General features: G+C 48.9%; 2 protein-coding genes across 2 annotated transcripts; both read left to right on the top strand.

The window, feature by feature from the left end:
• The first annotated feature begins 6,264 nt into the window (after positions 1-6,264).
• LOC119113148 (small integral membrane protein 8) lies at positions 6,265-9,065 on the top strand. The gene is made up of 4 exons (XM_037237497.1): positions 6,265-6,707; positions 7,058-7,227; positions 8,158-8,271; positions 8,864-9,065. The coding sequence occupies exons 2-4, from the start codon at positions 7,162-7,164 to the stop codon at positions 9,020-9,022; spliced, it is 339 nt and encodes a 112-aa protein (XP_037093392.1). The 5' UTR covers positions 6,265-6,707; positions 7,058-7,161; the 3' UTR covers positions 9,023-9,065.
• On the top strand, positions 9,024-10,763 carry Atg14 (autophagy related protein 14). Its single transcript, XM_037235338.1, is given in 4 exon segments — positions 9,024-9,330; positions 9,379-9,842; positions 9,844-10,066; positions 10,068-10,763. Coding segments are annotated over 4 exon segments (1,323 nt in total). The 5' UTR covers positions 9,024-9,048; the 3' UTR covers positions 10,422-10,763.
• Positions 10,764-20,288: the final 9,525 nt, after the last annotated feature.

Below are 20,288 nucleotides of genomic sequence, written 5' to 3'. Positions count from 1 at the left end.
CTTTTTCCGGGTAGGATCTTCTTCTCCCATCGCCAGACACGTTTCCAGTCGACGGAGGCATTTCGGCCACCGATCGGGGTGCGCCCAATGCCATCCCTTTTCAGGCTGGATTTAGAACTTATGACCGGCAATTGAGCGTGAAAATAACACATAAAAATTAATATCCTCGTCGCCAATCTTGCTCCATACACGCCCAGTGCAGAGCAATGGGCGTGTATGGGCGTTCTTCGTTCGTCCATTGCGAAATTAGTTTGCGGTTGTGCGCTCGGTGGTGCCTGTATTTAGTTGTCTACGGCTCGGCTACGGCTGCGACTCTACGCCCACTCAGGTGTCGAGGGCATGTGGCGTCGCTTGCTTTTTACCCCGACAGGAAGGGCGGGCACTGCGAGTAGTCGAATCTAATCCCGTATCCGTCAACTTTTTAGACGTGTCCAACTTATCCACTCCACTGTTGGCACTCACATGTATTCAGTCGTGATAAAGTCAACATACGTTAATTTGCACAGGTGCTGGACAGAACTGAGCAACACAGACGCTAGAAGGATTTGGCGGCCCTCACTGTTCGAGCTGCAAGAAGCAGAGTGTCCGGGAAAGAAGACCAGCCGACAGGGAGTTATCTTTCACCAGTCCGGCCAGCAATTCACTGTTATCCGTGTAATACGTTCTTCGCCAGCCCAGCTCCCTCCAGAGACGCCCATCCGTTCCTCGCCAGCCCAACTCCGTCATAACGCCCATTGGCTTCCCTGTCATCCGAACTCTCTGCAGGACCACTCGTCTGCTTTCTGCGAACCCAGCTTCCGCCACAAACACTCACCTGGCCGTCGCCAGCCCAGCTTCCCCCGTACGAAACCCACCCGCTCCCCGTCAGCCGTGCTCCCCCATAAAACACCCTAGGTCGGTCTTCATCCCACCTCCATCGTACCGCACCCGCCGGATCCTCGCCAGCCCAGCACCCTTGTTCCAAAACCACCTGTTCCCGTGAAGCCGAGGTCCCTCGACCACAGCCACCGCCGCGATGAGAACTTGTGCCGGTTGACCTGCGTGCGTCCCGACGCTGCATCAAGCATGCGTTTTCTCGTCCATTTTCGTGTATCATACATTTGCAGCTGGTTCGGGTTATACCCAGAGGCGGATGCAGGTATTACAACGTGGGGCTGAGTGAGAAAGGTGCAAGTTACATCGTAACTCTCCTTGGTGTGAAAAATGAGTGCGTCGTGTATCCTCAAGGTCCTGCTTTCACCACGAATTTGAGGTGCATTGCAGGGGTGCTTTTCTGGTCGTCAGACATGTAATACCAAAATGCCAAAAATGACATCGGCTTAAATAGTCTATGAAGTTTAAGAAAAAAGGGTGAATCTGTCCCACTCCTGGGCCTTCGCAAGGACGCCATCGAAGTTGTCTGATCGCTTGTAGAGGCTGTTCGGACCCTCAGTTTTTGATGGAGACCTGGCCCGTCAAAATCGGTGCCCATATGGTCCGCCTTGTCTGGAAAACAGTTAAGACTGAACGTGTAGATGTGATTTTGCTACAGCGATCATCGTTGCAGTCTTTTTTCTTCTTACGTTCCGTCACTTAAGTCACCGTACAATGAGGCGCATTCCACAAACCCAGTTCGCTCAAAAGTACGTGAGGGGTATTTTGGGGTTTGGATGAACATCGGCACTGATGTGCAGTGCCCGACGTGATTTGACGACCGACATTCTCAGCGCGACATCATGGCTGACCTGGAAACGTGCTCATGTTTACTCTCTGAAGCATATGTTAGAGAGTCCTCCATATTTCTTTGGGGTTTTGAACTGAAGTAGCCATCTTAAAGATCAGTCTGTGTAGTTAACAGCCCCGCCCATCTTAGGGCCTAAACCCCCTAGTTTCCGAACTGCGTACCCGCAAATATAAGGGGCCTTTTTCGGGGAGAGTTTTTCAAGATTACCTTGGCATTCGTGACGTCATAATGAAGTCCGTCGAACCCTGCTCCTCCACAAGCCGTGCGATGATTCAGGCCAGTAAAGATGTAATGGTAGAGTCGTTCATATCAGACGTTCCTGTGCACGATTTTCAGATATAACGGCCGTCGATTGGCTCTCAATGTTAGGCAAGATGCGATAATGTATCATGATGTACCAACTATGACGTATCGATGAGTATATTTAAGTTGTTAAGTGCATTTGCGAGGAATTTTGTTCACATAGACAAGGCAGTGGTTGTAGGGTTATTCCTCGGAGAAAAATGAGGAGAATAGAGATAAAGATGCATTGGTGCTTCGGCGACGTGCCTGTATCGAAACGAACAGCGAAGTGAATTCACTTCGGCTATCTCTCTGCAACGTACTGCACGACGCTTGAAATCTGCGCTTACTGGCAGTCGCTCCTTGGCCCGCACTTCTTAGTCACGCAGCCAGTCGCATGTTTCGTAGCCGGCCGGGGCATCGTGGCCCGCGAGACGGGCACTTGCCGTTGAGTGCTACGGCGGGGAGGTCGTGCGAGCCCACTTTGTCAGATGATTTTTTGAAATACAACATCACCCGACCGATGCCTTTGTCGTGAGTGGATGTGAAGGGAACTGAAATGAAGGAGAACGTGCGTTAAAAAGACCAAAATAGCCCTCGTCGCCCGGTACACGAATGCTTAGTGTTGAACTGTGGGCCTGTTGCGGATCAGGGAGAACCGTGATGACGACGCGCTGGATGACATGCAAAGTGAGAGCTGTGTACACCAGAACTGAGGCTTCTTTCGCAGAGGCAATGGGGTCCGTCGAGACGTGGTTTGATCAGGTACGCTTGGCACGGACGCCTCAGACGTGCCACTTAAATAAAGGAAGGTGTGGTTAGATCGGCAGAGTGGGCAACAGAAACGAGATGTTAAAAAAAGAAATTGTATACTGTTGGCGTGCTTTCATGGCAAGCGATACATCCGTCTTTGTCTCGCACCTCCAGCTCAATTAGGAGTCAGGCAGACGTTATCTCTATGAGACGTTACATTTAAGACTGAGTTACCAGACGGGAAGGGAAGAGGTTGTCAAGTATCATAGTGCGTGACAGTGGGGAAGGGAGGGCTGAAAACGGCCGTAAACGCGTAACGTAAGTTGTGGACGGCCCGGGAACACCTAAAAACCATCTGACCCGGAGAGCACACCGTGGCCGACGTGGATGAATGAGCAAGAGAGTGGTGCTGGACGCTAGTGCCGTCGTCTATAGGGCAGCTATCAGACCGACTGAGGACGGGATGCAAGACGGCGTACCGGTGGCAATATATCAGTCAACGCGAACCGGCTGGGCGGCGTATCGGCGACAATTAACCCTGCCACTAGCTAAGGTCGGTAGCGAGGAGTGGGCTAACTTGCAGTGCAGCGCGCGAGCTGGGGAGCTGTTGGGAATACATAGGTTTAACGAATGGAGGGTGCGTGATGGTTGCATTGAAACGCTGACTTAAAAGAGGGTGGTCACGCATCAGCTCACAAATGTAAACAATGTGTCGACGGGTGTGTTTCGGGCAGAAGCGAACTGAAGTTGACACGCGTCGAACAAAATAGGTTGAGTTGGAGAAACTTTTAAGCACGCATAATTAAATCCTCACCCGGTATATTGGGTGCTTCAGGGGTACGGGGTTCGAGTCCCTTCGGTGCCCACCGTTAATGCCAGAGTAAGGGGCACGTGAAGCCATATAGCCCCGGCAGCTAAGTGAGTCGTAAAGCAACGGTGATGACGACAACAACCTGCAAGCTATCTTATGGTACATACAAGTGTGATGGTTTTGTTTCCAGTTTAAGTCATAACTGTACCATTTTTATAAACTTTTACACAACTCTAGCCTTACTATCCAACTTTCATCAACGGCCAACTTTGTCAGCCTATGGCTCAATACGCTGAGAAAGAAACGGCAATTTGCAGACAGTGCTGGGCAGCGCGTCCAAATGTGCGTTAAGTGCGTGTCGACGAGTGGCAAGCAAAGCAAATTTAAAGTTGCTTGCCTTTTTTGGTATAGTTCCTCACAATGTTGCTTGTTGGTTAACTCGATTTTGAAATAAGATAACCGCTTGCGGTTCATCTTACCCAATAGGTGCGAGCAATATCTACGTTATGTAAGAAACACAACAAAAAGTTAAGTCGCATCACATAGAAATGTCGAACTGAAGGTAACGAGATGATCCTGTCAGATTTCATTTTCCTGAAATACGTGACTAATAAATATCATACGTCAGAGTCCCATAGACTTATTTAGAAGTTAAACACTTCAGATGAAATATTTGGAATACGTGTTTCTGTAAGCAAGTGACTGGTTTTAAAAACATTTAAAACTTCCAAGAGTATAGAAAAGAAGAAGAAAAAAAGGAATTTCCTCTAATAATGGAACAATTTTGTCCAATTTTTGCTGCGTTCATTTCCGTGCATGAATGTCTAAAATTGGCCCGTTTGTGGTGCCCTGCTGATTTGGCCCAACCTAGCTTGAAACGTCGACGTATCAATTAATTTTCACAACCGACTTCTTGCAGCCCGTCAAAATTTGTGACAATTAACTTACGGCAAGTAGAAATCAACGCATTTTTAAAGCGGCATGGTACATTTTGATATCAAACGATAAGGTATTATTAAGCTCATAACTCGGCTCCCTTACAAGATGGAATGCCGCAAATGGTTTCGATCAAAGGAAGATACACAGCGCTATCTTTGATAGGAAACACGAGGCTGACGTACTTCTTGGACGGCGCCGAAATCGCGGTCGAGTCCACCGAGAACCACCTCTGGATCTTCGTGGATTACCGGTTCCAGTTCCACGTGCAGGCGGCGGAAGCGATCTACAAGGCCAACCAGATGCTGGCGGTGGTGAGGCGGTCTTTTGCCAATATCGATGCTCGCACGTTGTCATTGCTTTTTAAGATCTTAGTACGTTCGTGCTTAAGAGTATGGCAACGTCATCTGGGGCCCGTTCGGCAAATTGGACCAGAAGCGGCTGGTCATCTTGGCCGTTTTACGACCTGACACGGACACGCTGACAGTCGGTACGGATCCCGTTGATGCGGTCGCGAGCGTAACCGCAGAGGCAGATGTCTCATGTAACTGGCGCGCTGCGGCGCATCCTAGAGATGTGACCCGTTCTGCCGCAGTTGTAGCACGCCCGATCCGCAGCCATGCAGCGGTCAGATCGTGCATGCCGGGTGCCGCAGTTTCTGCAGGCCGGGCACGCAGAGTCCATTTCTCGCTCGGAGGCGCCCCCACCCGACGCTCGGCGGGGACGGGTGGGGCTCCGCGACTGGAACCTGACACCGCGCGGAGTCCTGGGGTCCGAAGGGCGGCCGACGCACCGGCCGACCGGGGCGCGGCACGCTGACACGGCGTCGGCCTCGCCGCCGACGGTCTCCGTGACGTCACGCGTCGCAGCCTCCTCGGAGCGGCAGATCCGGATTGCCTGCTGCAATGACAGGAGTGGGACGGCGCACAATTGGCAAAGTTGGCCACGACTGTCAGGACCTAGTCCGAGAGGCACGGCCGGGGAATCGCCAGCTGCAGGGCTGGCGGCCTGCTACTCAAGTCCGACAACATCGCGTAGTCGTCCCATCTCTGTCGCCACATACGATATCTCACTCCGCGGTCACCGGTCATCCCCAATCGTTCCGGTTTGACATCTTTTGCCATCGAGTCTGGAACGAGACGCGTTCCCCGGGGCACGGCACTAGTCACAGGGTCGTTTATGTCTTCCGGCAGGGGAACCGAGGCGGGATCGATTCCCACTGATCCTGTCGGCTGCGCTATGTTCGAGTCTGTCTCCGCGAAGGTTCACACCAGTGGGCGGTCGGAACTAAACCGTATTTCTGTACTCCGCGAGACGCTCTGCCATCTACCGTTCAGTCTGGATACTACTACTCGTGCGCTATACTCGGTACTCGCGCACTGACAAGGCACAACTCGGAGGTGAGGCGAGGACACGAAAGAAGACTTAAAGAACCTCGAAGTAGGACTCTCGTCCGTCGTAACTCATCCAGCACGCGGGTTTTCAACGACTGGAACGCTCTTCCACACCCACTCGTGTCGTCAACCTCAGTTGAACAGTTCAAGTCTAAGCTTAAACAGTCCAAGTCTAGGCTCTGTTCTAGGGTCTTGGGCTTGGTATGCACTGGACTGACATGAACGACGTCCCACACTGACTATTTCCATAATTTGAGACTGATTGGTTACCGGACCTGGAGCCTGACGAGACTGGGACGGGCAGGCCTATTGGCCCGTTATAATTCCTGATCACCATAAGGTAAGGTAAGGTAAGTCATAAGAGGTAGTAGCCTTAGGCATCTTGTAGTGCAACCATAATGCCATTGGAGTTTAGGGCACATACAGAGGTTGCTTAGTGGACTGGGATGTTTTGTTGCTTGAGTGGGAATGTAGGGTTTATTACAAAGTTTTGGAAGAATTCCTTCATACCAGTGCATCTTGTGGCTGTTAAGAATATTTGTGTAACAAAACAATTTAATAGCATTTGAACAGCAATGCATTTTAGCTTTGGGAACCAGCTTGATTAGAACATAATACACAGCTAGTGAAGATGTTGAGAGCACCAGAAGGTTCACTGACATTCACTGTTAACTGATAGCTGACTTTTGACTGTCAACCACCTTTGGGGCTTTTGGGGCCTTGAGATCCAGGCCTTGATGGAGGGCAGTCTTCCAGACACCACTTCCAGGCTTCCTTGTAGCAAAATTAGGAACAGGGTCCTCTGTCTGTAAGTGCACTTATCCAGGTTTCACATTCTGGTACCTTATGTACTTTTAGTCATAGCTTTAATGCATTGTAAAATGTGACCAGCATGTGTTTCAAGATGGAGTAGTGAGGCAGTGTTTTCTCAACAAGTCAGTGTTGAGAACTTTTTAATGTGACCACCATGGAAAGAACTTGCCCAAATAGTAAATGGGCACTCTGCATGGAATAAGTCCCACATACCCAGCCTTATTGAAATAATTTCAGTCCATGTTGGCTGTACATCCAAGTGGTGAAAGTTAAGTGTGCAGTGGCCACAATTTTTAGTTGGGAGCCAATATTTCAATACCTATAATCTCATAAGGGTTACTTCAGGCAGGCATGCTCCAAAAGATTTCCATGCAAAAAATAATGCAAAATTCAGTGTTCAGTTGATGGGTCAAGTTGAACTGAGAATTTAAATTGACCATCTAAGTCAAATGAATGCCAGCACAGATTCACTGTGCCAATGCCCTGTATCAAGGACTGTGCATGACACAAGCATGGTAAGCTCAAGATCGATGCAACCCTTTCTATACCAGATGTGCTCCAATCCTTTTGCCAGTCATGCAGACTCCTGAATGCATGTCTAAGTTAATGTGACTCATGGATTATTGGCCTCTGGTGCTCAAATATATTTTTGACCTAGGCTAAGTTACCCATTTTTGCTTTGGTTATTACTGTACTCTGATTTCATGTCAATGGTCAGCCTTTTATGGCATGCAACAGTAGCAAACAAATGGTTCTTAGTAGTCCGCTCATGTAGCGCTCCTGGTATGTAGACATGCTATTAATTACATCCCCTAAGGTTATCTTTCAAACCTTGTTTAGCCTTTTTTACTTTTGGTTCTTCATTTCCAAAAATGAATGGGTCTCATATTGTAAGCTGTGTAGGCCTCCTCTATGCAAATAGTGGCCGGTCTTTCAGAATACTGGGAAGAAGAGGCTGAAGCTAGTAGAATGTGGGAGGCTTGCTGGCAGGCCATCTTCAGCCATCATCTCCTGGTGCATGGATTGGAGAAAGGGGTAGTATCTGCACTAAGACATTTGTTTTCACTGTTGAGCCTGTAGGTCTTCATATTTCTGCTCACAGAATCACCAACATGGTGAGTGTTTCCCTCCAACTTGAGCTCCAGCCCCCTTCAATCAATTTGGAGAGGAGGGTGGACCAAACCAAGGGAGAGGCCTGTTTGTTGTCATTTTGGGATAGAGGTTGCATAGCTCTTGGCTGCTCATGCCCCCCACAACTGTTCTGTTGTTGTGATAAAGGCTTGCTTCTGATTTGATGTCAACTATAAAGTGGATTTTGACTGGCCTGAATTTGGTGGAGCCATCATGCCTTTGGCCTTTCAGCCTTTGGCACATATGCTGCTGTTGAGGATCCTCCTGATGAGGATCTTGTAGTTTGCCAATGGTGACCAATGTGTGCATTGCAGGTTATGCCTGACAAGAACACTGGAAAGTCATCCAATCATCCAGGTGATGGAATTCGAAACGTGAAGACAACCAATGTGTTCAGGGCTGTTAATTTTGAGCTCTATGCTAAGCCAGTGAGTAAAGCCTTGGTAAATCCCTGCAGCAATAATATGTGCAATATTTGCAGATGTCTTATATTTGCTGATGAAATATGTGTACTTTTTTAATGTGTTTATGATACCAGTAAATCATTGTACCTGTATTAAGTTGGTATAAATGCTGGTCTTGTTTTCGAGCAAGGTCAGATGTGGCAACCTCTCCCAGCAAGGAGAGAAAACCTTTGCCTGAAGCGGCAATACCTTTGTGCTTTACAATATGATCCAGATTCCTCAGTATTATTTGGCCAGCAGGCCAGAGCAAGCCATCCGATAGCTTGAAACACTTGGGCACCAATGTTGAGATCATGCAGGAAGATGTGTTTACCAGGACTTTGTTGCCAATGTCACTTGGTCAAACCATGCATGAATAAACTTGTGAGGTAGACTACATTTGTGAATTAATGATACCAAGGACATCAATATATATATATATATATATATATATATATATATATATATATATATATATATATATATATATGCATTGCTCATAAACCTCAAAATTTGGATGACCAGTTGACTATTCTTAAGACAAACTTAGAGACATTCACACACCCAAAATTTTCAGAACAAAGTGGTAATGGTCCTGGGCAGTGCTGCCTTAGCTGGTTGCCTGGGCTACATCCTGTACATGAGATCGCAAGCCGACCTGAAGAATAACTACCTGGCCGAGTCCGAAGACGGCCAGCTCCACATCACACCAAAGAGGTCAAAGTGGGACATGTAAGACGGTGGGAGCCGCCGCCAACCATCATGGGGGACGTGCGCCAGAGCGCGAGCTCGCTGTCCGGCTCCACGTCCATGGACGAGCTGCGGAGCTTCATCCGGATCGAGAAGTGTCCGCTGTGCGAGCGCACGGCCAAAAACTTCTACTGCCGCCTGTGTGTGCGCACTGGCGACTTCGGCCACTCGCGTGACACCTGTCCGACGCGCTTCGCTGACCGCAAGCTGCAGCTGTTTCGACTAAAGCACGAGATCATCAACTACGCCATCGCCGTGGAGGAGGCAACGGCGCCACAGCGGCAGCTAGTGGAGCGGCGCGAGCGGCAGGCGGCCGCGCGCCGCCGCCGCGAGCTGCTGCAGGGCGCACTGGCCGAGCGCACCGCGCGCGTGCAGCAGCTGCGCGCCCAGCTGGCCGCCACGTGCCGTGCCAACCGTCAGATGCGCGAGCGCCAGCCGCGCTTCTGCGTGCGGCTGGACGAGCTGCGCGAGCGGCACGCATCGTCGCACGTGAGCACGCGCCGGCTGACTGAACGGCTGGAGATCGTGCAGCATGCGCTCAAGGGCAACGTGCGCGGCAACGTGCGCCAGCTGGTGGCGGTAGTGTTCCCGGTGTCGGAGGTGCAGCCGCGCCCGGGCCTGGGCCGGCCGGCGGCCGCGCTTACGGCCACCGAGTCGGCGCTGGCCGACGCGCAGAGCCTGGCGTACGTCCGTGGCCGCTGGGTGCACCTGGAGCACGCGGGCGAGCTGCAGTACCGAGTGGTGGCGCCCACGCTGCCCGGCTCGGGCGACTACTCGGCCTACCACGTGTGGGCGTCTGCCAACCAGGAGCAGGCGCCAGCGCCGGCCGCCGGGCCAGCCCAGCCCCGTGCACAATCTATCCGCCGCGCTTACCTACACCGCCCAGCTGCTGAGCGTCCTTGCCTTCTACATGGACGTGCGGCCGTGCAACCGGCTCTGCTACAGCGAGTTCTGTCGCTACGAGATGTCCGAGCGCGAGTTCAACCACCGCGTGGCCAAGCTGAACGCCAACCTGGTGGGCCTGTGCTTGCACGCGGGCTGTGTCGGCAGCGCTGCTGGAGCCGCGCCGCACGGCCGCCAATCTGTGCCTGCTGCTGGTTGCTGACCTGGGACGGCGCGGCGCGGTGCGTCCGCCGGACGCGCTGCTCCGCTCCATGGAGGATTCGCTGCGCGCCGACCTCGACTTCAACGACCCGCTGGAGACGGCGGCAGAGCCGGCTGCAGGGACCGGCCGCTGCCGACGAGCCGGACGAGGCCGACTGGGAGCAGGTGCCGAACGAGGTGCCGGGCGCCGGCGAACTGGAGGGGCCCGGCTCGGCCAGCGTCGCCGCCGGCCTCGTCTCCACGGCCGCCGCCAGCGTGGCCTCGTTCCTGCGCGGCTTTAACCGGTAGGCGGCGATCGAGACGACAGGTGACGCCAGTACCGTTGTGGTGACGGGTGTGATTTCGGAGAGATTTTGGATGCGAAAGCGCGGTTGCGAGCTGTGGCTGTTTGCTGAAATACACAACTACCGGTGTAAAACAGGTGTTACCTGTCGCTTCTCTAAGACGTGTTGTGGCATTTGTTACCTGATGGCAGGTTTCTTACGGTTGACCGTCGTCTATCACACTCCCGCAAATGCGACGCGAAGTACCGATCAAGGATGCCGATAATGACCTGACAACACGCATTACCTACTTATGGGGTATGCACAACCCGCACACGTCTTCTATCCCTTACGACACCTTTTTGATAACATGTCTATTACGATACTCTCGACACACAAGCACATCATACCGAAAAATGCATTTTGGTCGAAATTTTGTAGGCGGAACATTGCGGTGAGGACGCGTGATTCTATGAGGCTAATACAGGCATGAGACGACGAGCGGCACCACGCGTAGTCCAAACAGGCTACTTGAGCTAGGAGTGCGCAACAAACAGGTACAAGGCCACCAGGAAAGGCTACCCATTGCTCGCCAGTTAACGGCGTTATGCCGTCGTATCGTGTCACTACACGCCTATTTCCCCAACTATGCATGAACTTGTCCTTAAAGCTGAAATACATAATGCAATGAGCGGCCCGACAGCCGTTGTGGGCTCGGCATCCGTGGTCAAAGCGCAGTGTGGGACAACGGACTAAACGGTCATCCGTGCTCACCCTCTAAACCTGCAGGCAAAAGACGTACACATACAACAGTGTTATTCCATCGATTTCAATCACTCATCAATGCGACCAACACCGCAAAGCACCCTGAAAGGCATCCGTTCCACAGCCCCGCTCTGGGGTCGGAAGTCTGACAGCGGCGCCGAGCCCGTCCACCGGCCGCACCCGAGTATCGCAGCTGTCCAGCGTGATCTAGTGACCTGAAGAGGTAGCTCGTGGCAACCTCAGAGCGCCTCTAGATGCCCGTGCCCTTTCCTCTCGGAGGTCGGCTGTCTCACTGGCGTCGACCGGCGAAAGAGGTCGCGCCAGCGCCGATACCACCTCGTCTCGGTTCTCCAGCGCCTGGCCGGAAGGCCCTCCCAGTCAGCGCGCCGGCCGGCGGCGGTGTGACCAGCCGGGTGATAACATTAACCGGTCAGGTTGGGCAACAACACCACGGGGCCACACAAGTCAATGGAATACCACCGACCACAGATCCATGGGTCAGGGCAACCATTTATCCAGACCCAGAGCATGTCATTGGGTTACTTTGTCGAGTCAACACACATTTCGGCTGGTCACTTACTAACCATACAGCAGCAACAACAATAGCAGCAGCTCGGCCACGCACACGCGCACCGCTGCTAGCCGGGCCAGATCGGGCCATACGCACCTCCTGGCAGTCGGCTACTACCTGCTCCACCCTGTCGATGTTGACGTTGCCAAACGCGCCGCGGGCGGCGGCCATGCCTCGTGACAGCGCGTCAGTAACCTGGTGACGGACAACACGCCCGGGAGTCATCACAATCCGCCAGGCATTCACCGGTCCGTGATATCTGTCCACCGTCACAGCAAATGAACTGCACACAGCCTGTTGAAAGCATTCCTCGTCCTGATCAATCAAGAACTCTTCGAAATTGAATATGCGATGAGGTAGATGAGTGATCAAAGCCAGCGTAATTCCACCCTCAGTGACGTAAAGGGGTGATGGGGGTCACAGTAAAAATAACTAAATACATAAAATGATGAGGGCAACACAGCGACAACTGATACACAGCCGCCAGTCAACAGAGCTCGATGAGCACCCATGCCATGCAGCTAATGGCAACGTGCCCGCTTCTGCCCCCCCCCCCCCCCACCCAAAGGCCCTAGTCCTCGTCCAGCGCGACCGTAGCATGTCTGACAAATAATTTTACCAGCCCGTCCTGGGTTTTCCGAAAAAGTCATCAGCAAGTGCGCCCAATGAATTAAACGGCTCGGTTGTACCTGCTCATATTGCATCGCCCTTGCAGACAAACAACGCATTTTTTATTCGGCGAGGGTAAACCTACTATATGCGCTATGGTTTGAGGTGGCGAAGCCAACATAAATATAACTCGATGTACTCCACAATCCCGCCCCTTTTAAGACCTTGGCCCTTCTAGATTCTAGGTCACACGCCCGCAAAGATGTACAGGCTATTTTTGGAAGACCATTTCAATGTCACACAGGCATCCATGACACCATAACTCATTCAAATCCTACCATTCCATTGATCTTGCGCAGATCAATATGAAGAAAACTATGATTGTCGAGTCGTTCATATCTGGCGTTCATGGTCACGATTTTCAGACAAAACGACCGTCAGTTGGCCCTTAATCAACGTTGTGCCAGACACGATTACATCATCAAACAACGATGTATTGAGGAGCATATCAACTAAACAGAGAAACTCTGCCGTCTAGCCCAGCGTTTTCCACTTCAAAGTACCCAATAACTATAAGTGAGCTTATAGCACCATATCTGATGTTTGCTTCAGTCCCTTGAATGTGGAACGTTCCCTTCAACAATTACTCCACTTGCTTTCCATAGCCCGCATCTTCATATCCGATAGCCCAGAAGGCATTTTCCTATTTTAAAAGGAAACGCGACGGCAGCCTGCGCATACCTCATTATGGAGCACATGCGACAACAGAAGCCGTGCTAGCAGGAGCAATGGCGCAACCGGGACTCAAACCCGCGCCCCCAAGCGGGAGCCGACAGCACTCAACGCATTGGAAGAGTGATCAATTAATTGGTCAATGGTCACTTACTAACCATACAGCAGCAACAACAATAGCAGCAGCTCGGCCACGCACACGCGCACCGCTGCTAGCCGGGCCAGATCGGGCCATACGCACCTCCTGGCAGTCGGCTACTACCTGCTCCACCCTGTCGATGTTGACGTTGCCAAACGCGCCGCGGGCGGCGGCCATGCCTCGTGACAGCGCGTCAGTCAGTCCAATATGACGGCCCCGTATAAAAGAAGAGCGCCTAGTGCTAGAAGTTTAGCCGCAGACTTCTAGCTTTGCCATCCAAGACTTGCCGCCATCTGCTGCTCAAAGTTGCCTGAATCTATGATGCAAACGGCATACGTTTTTTTACGGACAAAGCCCTGCACATCGAAGATGTTGCTGACAGGTCGGCCCATACCAACCAACCAGTCGTCCGTCCAACCAACCGACCGTCAAACCAACCCACCGTCCAAACGCCCAACCAACCAACCGTCCAAGCACCCAACCAACCAACCAGCCAACCAACCAATCAACCAACCAACCAACCAACCAACCAACCGACCACCCAGCCAACCAAACAAACCCTGCTTAAGACTGGGTTGATCTGGAGACTGAAGCATGGCAAACCGACTGTAATGGAAGGATGGCGTGGGCACCAACCGACTCCCCATGAGTGATGTCCCTTAATTGTATCGCATTGCTACGTTGATTACATGTTTACTTCACCAAAGAGCTTAAGCGGGAGCTAGTTATATTGAACACTTTCACATCTGCCTACTAACTTAGCCCACCTTTTGGTTGTATTTGGATTCTTCAATGGTGTCTAGTATTTCTTGAACGTTGTCCACGTAGGTGGATTTCTGTTCAAGAGACACATTCATCTTTTTCCACTTGCGGAGTTTTTCGTTCGTGAGTTCACGATGGATTCGTCTCGCTTTACCGCCATACTTTTCCTTCAGCTGTTCTCTAGCCTTTCTATAGCCGGTCTCAGATGGTCTGTAGCCTTCTGCGAGCTTCAGTGCTTCACCGGCCAAGCTGTTTTTTCTGGTGTAATATTTTTAACTTCGGGTCCATCTCAGTGTTTCCAGTGAATACGTCGAAAGCAGCTTCCCAATCTTCGAATTTGGCTACATTTCCTTCGAACACTGGCAGCTCCGGTTGTTTTATTCCTTTCACTGTACTGACGGTTTCATTTTTCGTCTTTTCTGTATCATAGTTGTCCTGTTTCTTTGATACCATCACCGTCAGGTCGTCACAGGCGGCGGTAAATTGATACGTTTCTTCCATAAATATCGCAGCTTCTTCGTCGGACTAGGATGTCACAAATGTTTTCACTAACTTCCTTTATAGTCTTCAGTTGGTCCTTAAGCTACTGACACTTGTGTTCAATGCAACTAGGTCCTTCATCTTCAGAAAATAGTTCTTTGTTCTCTTTCTTTAGCTTAAAAGCCCGAGCTTTGTACGCATTCCGTCTTCTTTTTAGCTTCGGTTCGTTCATCCTCGATCCGGGTCACATGTACCAGATGTTGTGATATGTCCTCGTGTTGTGTTTTACATTTTAATTTACCTAAGCGCTTAATAAGTGAAGTTATCAAGCTATAAAATAACTTAAGTGCTCTTACTATCAAGGACACGACAAATTCTTTACTTCATCTCCCCAAGACTGCTTTATTTCCTTCTTAAAAAAATAAGCCGTCGCGCGGGCAACGCGACGCAACGCTCGTGCACGACACAACAGATCCTTCTTAACAGCTAGAGACACCAAATTTACAGGGTGTCTTGACCTGTGCGTGAATTCAGGTCAAAGTCTGAGCTTCCCAGGTCATGACCTTCAGGTTCCATTAGGTCAAACAAGGTCCAAATTCCCAGGTCGGTCTCCAAAGTGCCTGCAGAACCTAGGCAACTGTTTCTAAGCAAAGGCCAAAACCCATTTGAGGTGAGTTACCTTGTTCTAGATCCGCTATTCGATTGTCTGCGGCTATGCAAAATTTGGCGCGGCTACGCTGCGCCATTCGGAAAATATTCTGGGAAAACCTTTGCGGAGGGGGGGGGGGGGGGGTAATTTGACCCCCCACCTGAGCGCTTGTTAACTGGCCAGTAGTTCTTACCAGTGTTTTAGGGAAAGCTCATACCTCACCATAATTCACCGCATCCTTGGAGCGTGGACGTAGCGTGTGGTCAGGCCGTACACCGTGCTTGGCGCCGTGGTGGGGGTTGGAAAGGTATGGGGATTCGTGTGCTAGGGAGCGTTGTCCGTGATGCTCTAAAAACAATTGGTGACATCACTTATGTGCCAATTTCAAGGAAATCCACGATATTACCAGTCTTAAAGCTTCTCAGCAACTCATTGAGGCTGTCTGGACCCCAAACACGGTACCCGTTTTTACTTATTGTAGCACTGCCTGGTCTGTTTGCACCCTGTTCCTGTTCATGTTGGCATGTCCCCTCCTGAACTGATTTTGCATCATCTATTTTGCATCTTGAACTTTTAATATTCTTCAAGGCGACTTGAGCCTGTGGCACCTGTTATTGAGCTCAACTCATAATGTGTTTTATGGCTTGTTGATCCAATGAACATCAGCTTTGTTTATTTGATCTGTTTACTGTGAGACTGTTCCAGCTGCTCTTCTTGCCTCTTCTTGCTTCACTGAGGCTCCTCTAAACTTCCCTGATTGTTTCTGTTGCTCCCCCAACTTCCAAGATTCTCAAAGCTTGCTGGCTGCTGGCAGCCTCCTCCAAGATCATGTTTTTGTTTTGTTTTAAAAGGCTGCATTAACTATAAGCCACCCAATTTATTCTTGTGCTATTTTTTACTTCACTTGTTTTCATGTAACAAACAGTGAACTGGTGTATAAACTGGTGCAGGATACCTTATTTTTAAGTTATTGTTTATATCTTTGCGTTCATAGTTTATTATTATACATATTTACAAGTTACATAGCACACTGTGCACTGTTTTTTGTCTCAGTGTGCCAAAAAGGTATAATTAAATTGTGTGCAGACTGATTATACCTCCTTCAAAATTATTCTGGTGGCAGTAGATTTAATACAGATTCATTTCTCCTGCAACTTCCTCCAAACTAATCTCTCTTTTGGAGGTGTGACATAACAGATGCTGTGTTAAAATTTCCAAATATCACAGGAGACAAGGTGTCCCAGGGTGTTCCATATCATCCTTAGGAGACATGCTACCTGCCATACTCTGATTGCACAGAAGGTGTATTAAATAAATGTGCCATTCTGGTTTCAGAAAATCTACCAATGTTTTCTTAAATGATTTACTGTGGTGGGTTTTGGTATAAATGCCAAAATTTACAGTGTAAATGTTTTTAACATTGACAGATTTGCACCCATTATTGTCAAAACTTTTGATGTGCTCCTTATCTTTGCGCCTGGATGCTGTTATTGGAGGCTATTAGAAGTAATGGAATACAAGGTAATCATGCAAATTATTTACCATACAATTATCAGTTAGAATGAATCATTGAGCACAATACCTTCCCAGCCTGTTTTGCTTTGCTCTAGCCTGGCTAAAAAAGGCAAGGAGACTCCCTGGTTCTGATAGTATGTATAGCAAGGTGGCCTTTGCCATTGTCTTGTTGGTGCAGTCATATGGCTTAGACTGGGGTGCAGAAATGTTTTCCAAAAATGTGTGAGTGTATGTGTAGGAATTATTGATTAGTTGGAAGTTCAGGTAATTTAAGTTTCAATAAATTGTCACACCAGAGGCTTAATGAAACTCATCAGAAGGCATAAATGGAAATCATGACAAGGTGGGAAATTTAGTTTTTTCTGGCGGCAGAGTACAAAATTTTCATGGTCAGAGTACAAACTTGTCTGCAAGCAGAAGGTCTGTCTAATGTGGAATGAGTGTCTGCACAATGGACCTTGGTTGGAGTACATTACACACTGCCATTAATACATCAACATTTTCCCAGTGTTTTTCTGGCAGAATTAGTGTCAGCATGCCATTTTGCTCTTCAGTGGGACAGAGCACTTCTTGTGAGTGAGGGCGCCACGCTGATCCTATCCATATCCGGGTAGTACTACTAGCTTGCCCATACATGCAAAGACTAAGGGTGTGTGTTAATAAGAAATATGCAGTTACAGAGGTTAACAGCAAAATTTCATGCATAAACATTCACAGGTGCATCATACAAAACTCATTTACATATCATTACCTATCTACATGCAAACTTACACAATATCAAAGTGATAAATTAAATGCATCCTCTGCCCACCGACAAACTGAATTGTGGACAGACACTTCACATGACACTCTGGTTTTTTAATAACTCTTAGGCAGCTGCAACCAGCTATGTATGTGACATCACTAACATGTAGTCCTTGAGGCCTTAACAAAATTAATATAAACATACCAAAGGTGTTCCTCTTCCTTTTCTTCTCTTTCTGCTCTTCTCCTCTTTCAGTTTCTCACCTTCTCTTTCTGTCACTCTTCTCCTTCCACTCCTCCACTTCTGCTCTTCCTCTCTTCCTGCATCTCCTGTTATCCCTCTCCTCTTTTCCAACTCCCCTATGATCCTATGCAGGGAAAATTTTAATAGTGCCACTGCAGGACCTTATGCCTGACAGCAAGGAACATGGCAGCACTGCCACCTGTCACATCACAGCAATTATAACCACAGGCTGAAAACAGGTCAGCCTCATATTTGATCCCGCATGGAAAACCCAAACCTAGCATTAATGTTGTATATAGGTACCTCAGTACCTACCTATCTACCCACCAAGCTGTAGGTAGAGCAGGTTATAACAAGGTGATTTTGCATCAGCCTGCAGTGGTAAACATTTGTAGATCAGCTCCCAGGCACTTATTTACCCTTTTTGGAATAACTTAATAGTGGTCCAAAACTAAATCCCAAGCAACTTTAAAGTGTGGATGCATGCTGTGTGAAAATTGAAGACAACCAATTCCACTTTGCCTCACTGAATAACTCAAACTCGCAACCACGATGCACATAATCCCAAGCAGCTACACTCACCCTCTGCCCTCCTCACTCCCACCACATCAAGACACCACACCAAACTGCGCACAGGGGTTCCGGCTCATTCCCAGACATTGTGATGGCATTCTAGCACTTGTCAAGGGGACAACAAGTACAAGTACCACGGGTCATTCATGGAATGACAGGCTGGGATGAATAGTCCAAGAAAAGCCATTTATCCAGTTGCACCAACACAAATTGTTAAGTTTGTGGTAGAAAAATAATAGAGCTTCACAGCCATGCATTTCAAGATGTAATTTGCCACCTACAAATATATCTTATCTTCTGGTGGCGCAAGACAACGCCGAGATAATGCAGTACCTGTACTACAAATTGATAGATATGTCTTGTTCTAAGGCATATCACATCATTTCAACACCCTCTAAGGAAGGCCCATGTCTGGGTGATATCAAAACACATAAAATTTTTCAATAAAATTTGGCTGACCCTGCCAAAAACTTGCTGTTCTCTGCCTTGTACTCTGGCTTGTTCTCCTCGGGTCTCCTCATAGGCCCCATTGTGAGAAGGACAACAAGTGCTGCTGTTTTTTCCCGCCAGGTTATGGACCATCTCTATCTTACAAGTACAGGTACTGGTTGAGCCTGGAGACATGATACCATTGTGAAATAAGTAAGATATCCTCGAATCTTCAAAGGCCAGCATTTACCGATTTCTTAAAAAGTGGTTGACTTACTATCATTTATGCAACAGTAATGATAAGTTTTGGAATGCTGCATGCCACAAACTCCCATTTTGTAATTTCCAATAACATTTAAGAGCCCAAAAGAAGCCGTTACCACAAAAAGTGCCGCCCGTAAACGTGATATTTGGATGCCATTTAATGTCATGATTCTATCTTAAAAGTGCCGATATGTGGTGTGTTTGAATGCTATGATTTTCAATTTAATCGCAAGTTGGATGGTGAATGGTGGTTGGTATGGCAGGAGCAGGAATGAAACAAGCACTTTGAAAAGGATGTTCAAGACTGCAATATGTTGGAATTTTCCCACCAAACCATTCGCAAAGCACACGCCCTTTGGTAAAATGGCTAACATGTTTTCTTATTATGAGGTGAGTTAAGAGCATAGCTGGCATCCTGGACGTCTTGCTCTGCGGGTCTTTGAATGATCTAGTTGAAATAGATGAGCCGTCGGTGATTTTGGTGCTGCTAGTGGTTTTCCGGTCGAACGAATATTGTTGTAGGTGTCCTTTTGTTCCGACGCGGACCTTCACTGCTCGAGAATGCTCTCGTCAGTTGCAGGACGGTGGACTGCCATAAGTTTCGGGTACGGGGACGATGGGTTCGTCGCGTGGTGGGAGCCGGCGCCGTGATATCTTTGTCCGTTTCTTGAAAAAGGTATCGGTAGGTGTAGGCGTCGTGGAGAATGCGGTCTTACTTGCTCAGGTGCGCCATATATTTTCCCCACAGGCGACATGTGAGGTATGTGGCAGCGGTAGGCACTTAAAACAAGCACATTTCATGTTTCAGTTTATTTCATTTCCACAGAAGTAACTCACATGAGTTGTCATCACCCTTCGGGAGTTGCATAGGCTTGTACAAGTGCATCTAACCCATGTAATACAATGATGAAGGACATTGACATGAACACCCTGGGTTGGCCAGCTCCTGCAGAATTGCAGATGCTGTTTCCATTTCTTGGTGCTCCATATGTTTGGTCCCTGGAAATAAAATAAAAGTTATAACTCACTTTATGAAAACAAAGTTCATGCACCCTCCTGGCTATCAAGGAAGCAAAACTGTCTGTCGTGGTACTTATACTCAGGCTCATACATTTGCAATGGTATACCAAGTACATACAACCAAGTATGCAAACTGATGACTGTGTGGCATGATATAATCAGTACCAGAAGCACCAGCAGAACTTGTATGAACATTTTACGTGACTGCGGTGTTTAAAAAAATTGCTCCATCACCATCCCATGATGGTGATGGGACATTCTGGGTAGTGATGAGGGAATGCAAACAATAACAAATTTACAAGCCCTTATACTTATTTTTCCCACTGCATTTTGCTTATTGTATTGCCTGAAACAACTATTTGGGTGGTTTGAGCTCATGTAAAGCAAGG

This window comes from Pollicipes pollicipes, unplaced genomic scaffold (assembly GCF_011947565.3).
Source record: "Pollicipes pollicipes isolate AB1234 unplaced genomic scaffold, Ppol_2.1 Scaffold_7261;HRSCAF=8764_pilon_pilon_pilon, whole genome shotgun sequence".
Classification (NCBI taxonomy): Eukaryota; Metazoa; Arthropoda; class Thecostraca; order Pollicipedomorpha; family Pollicipedidae; genus Pollicipes; species Pollicipes pollicipes.
The sequence above is the reverse complement of the archived record's forward strand: the minus strand, read 5'-3'. Positions and strand labels throughout refer to the sequence as shown.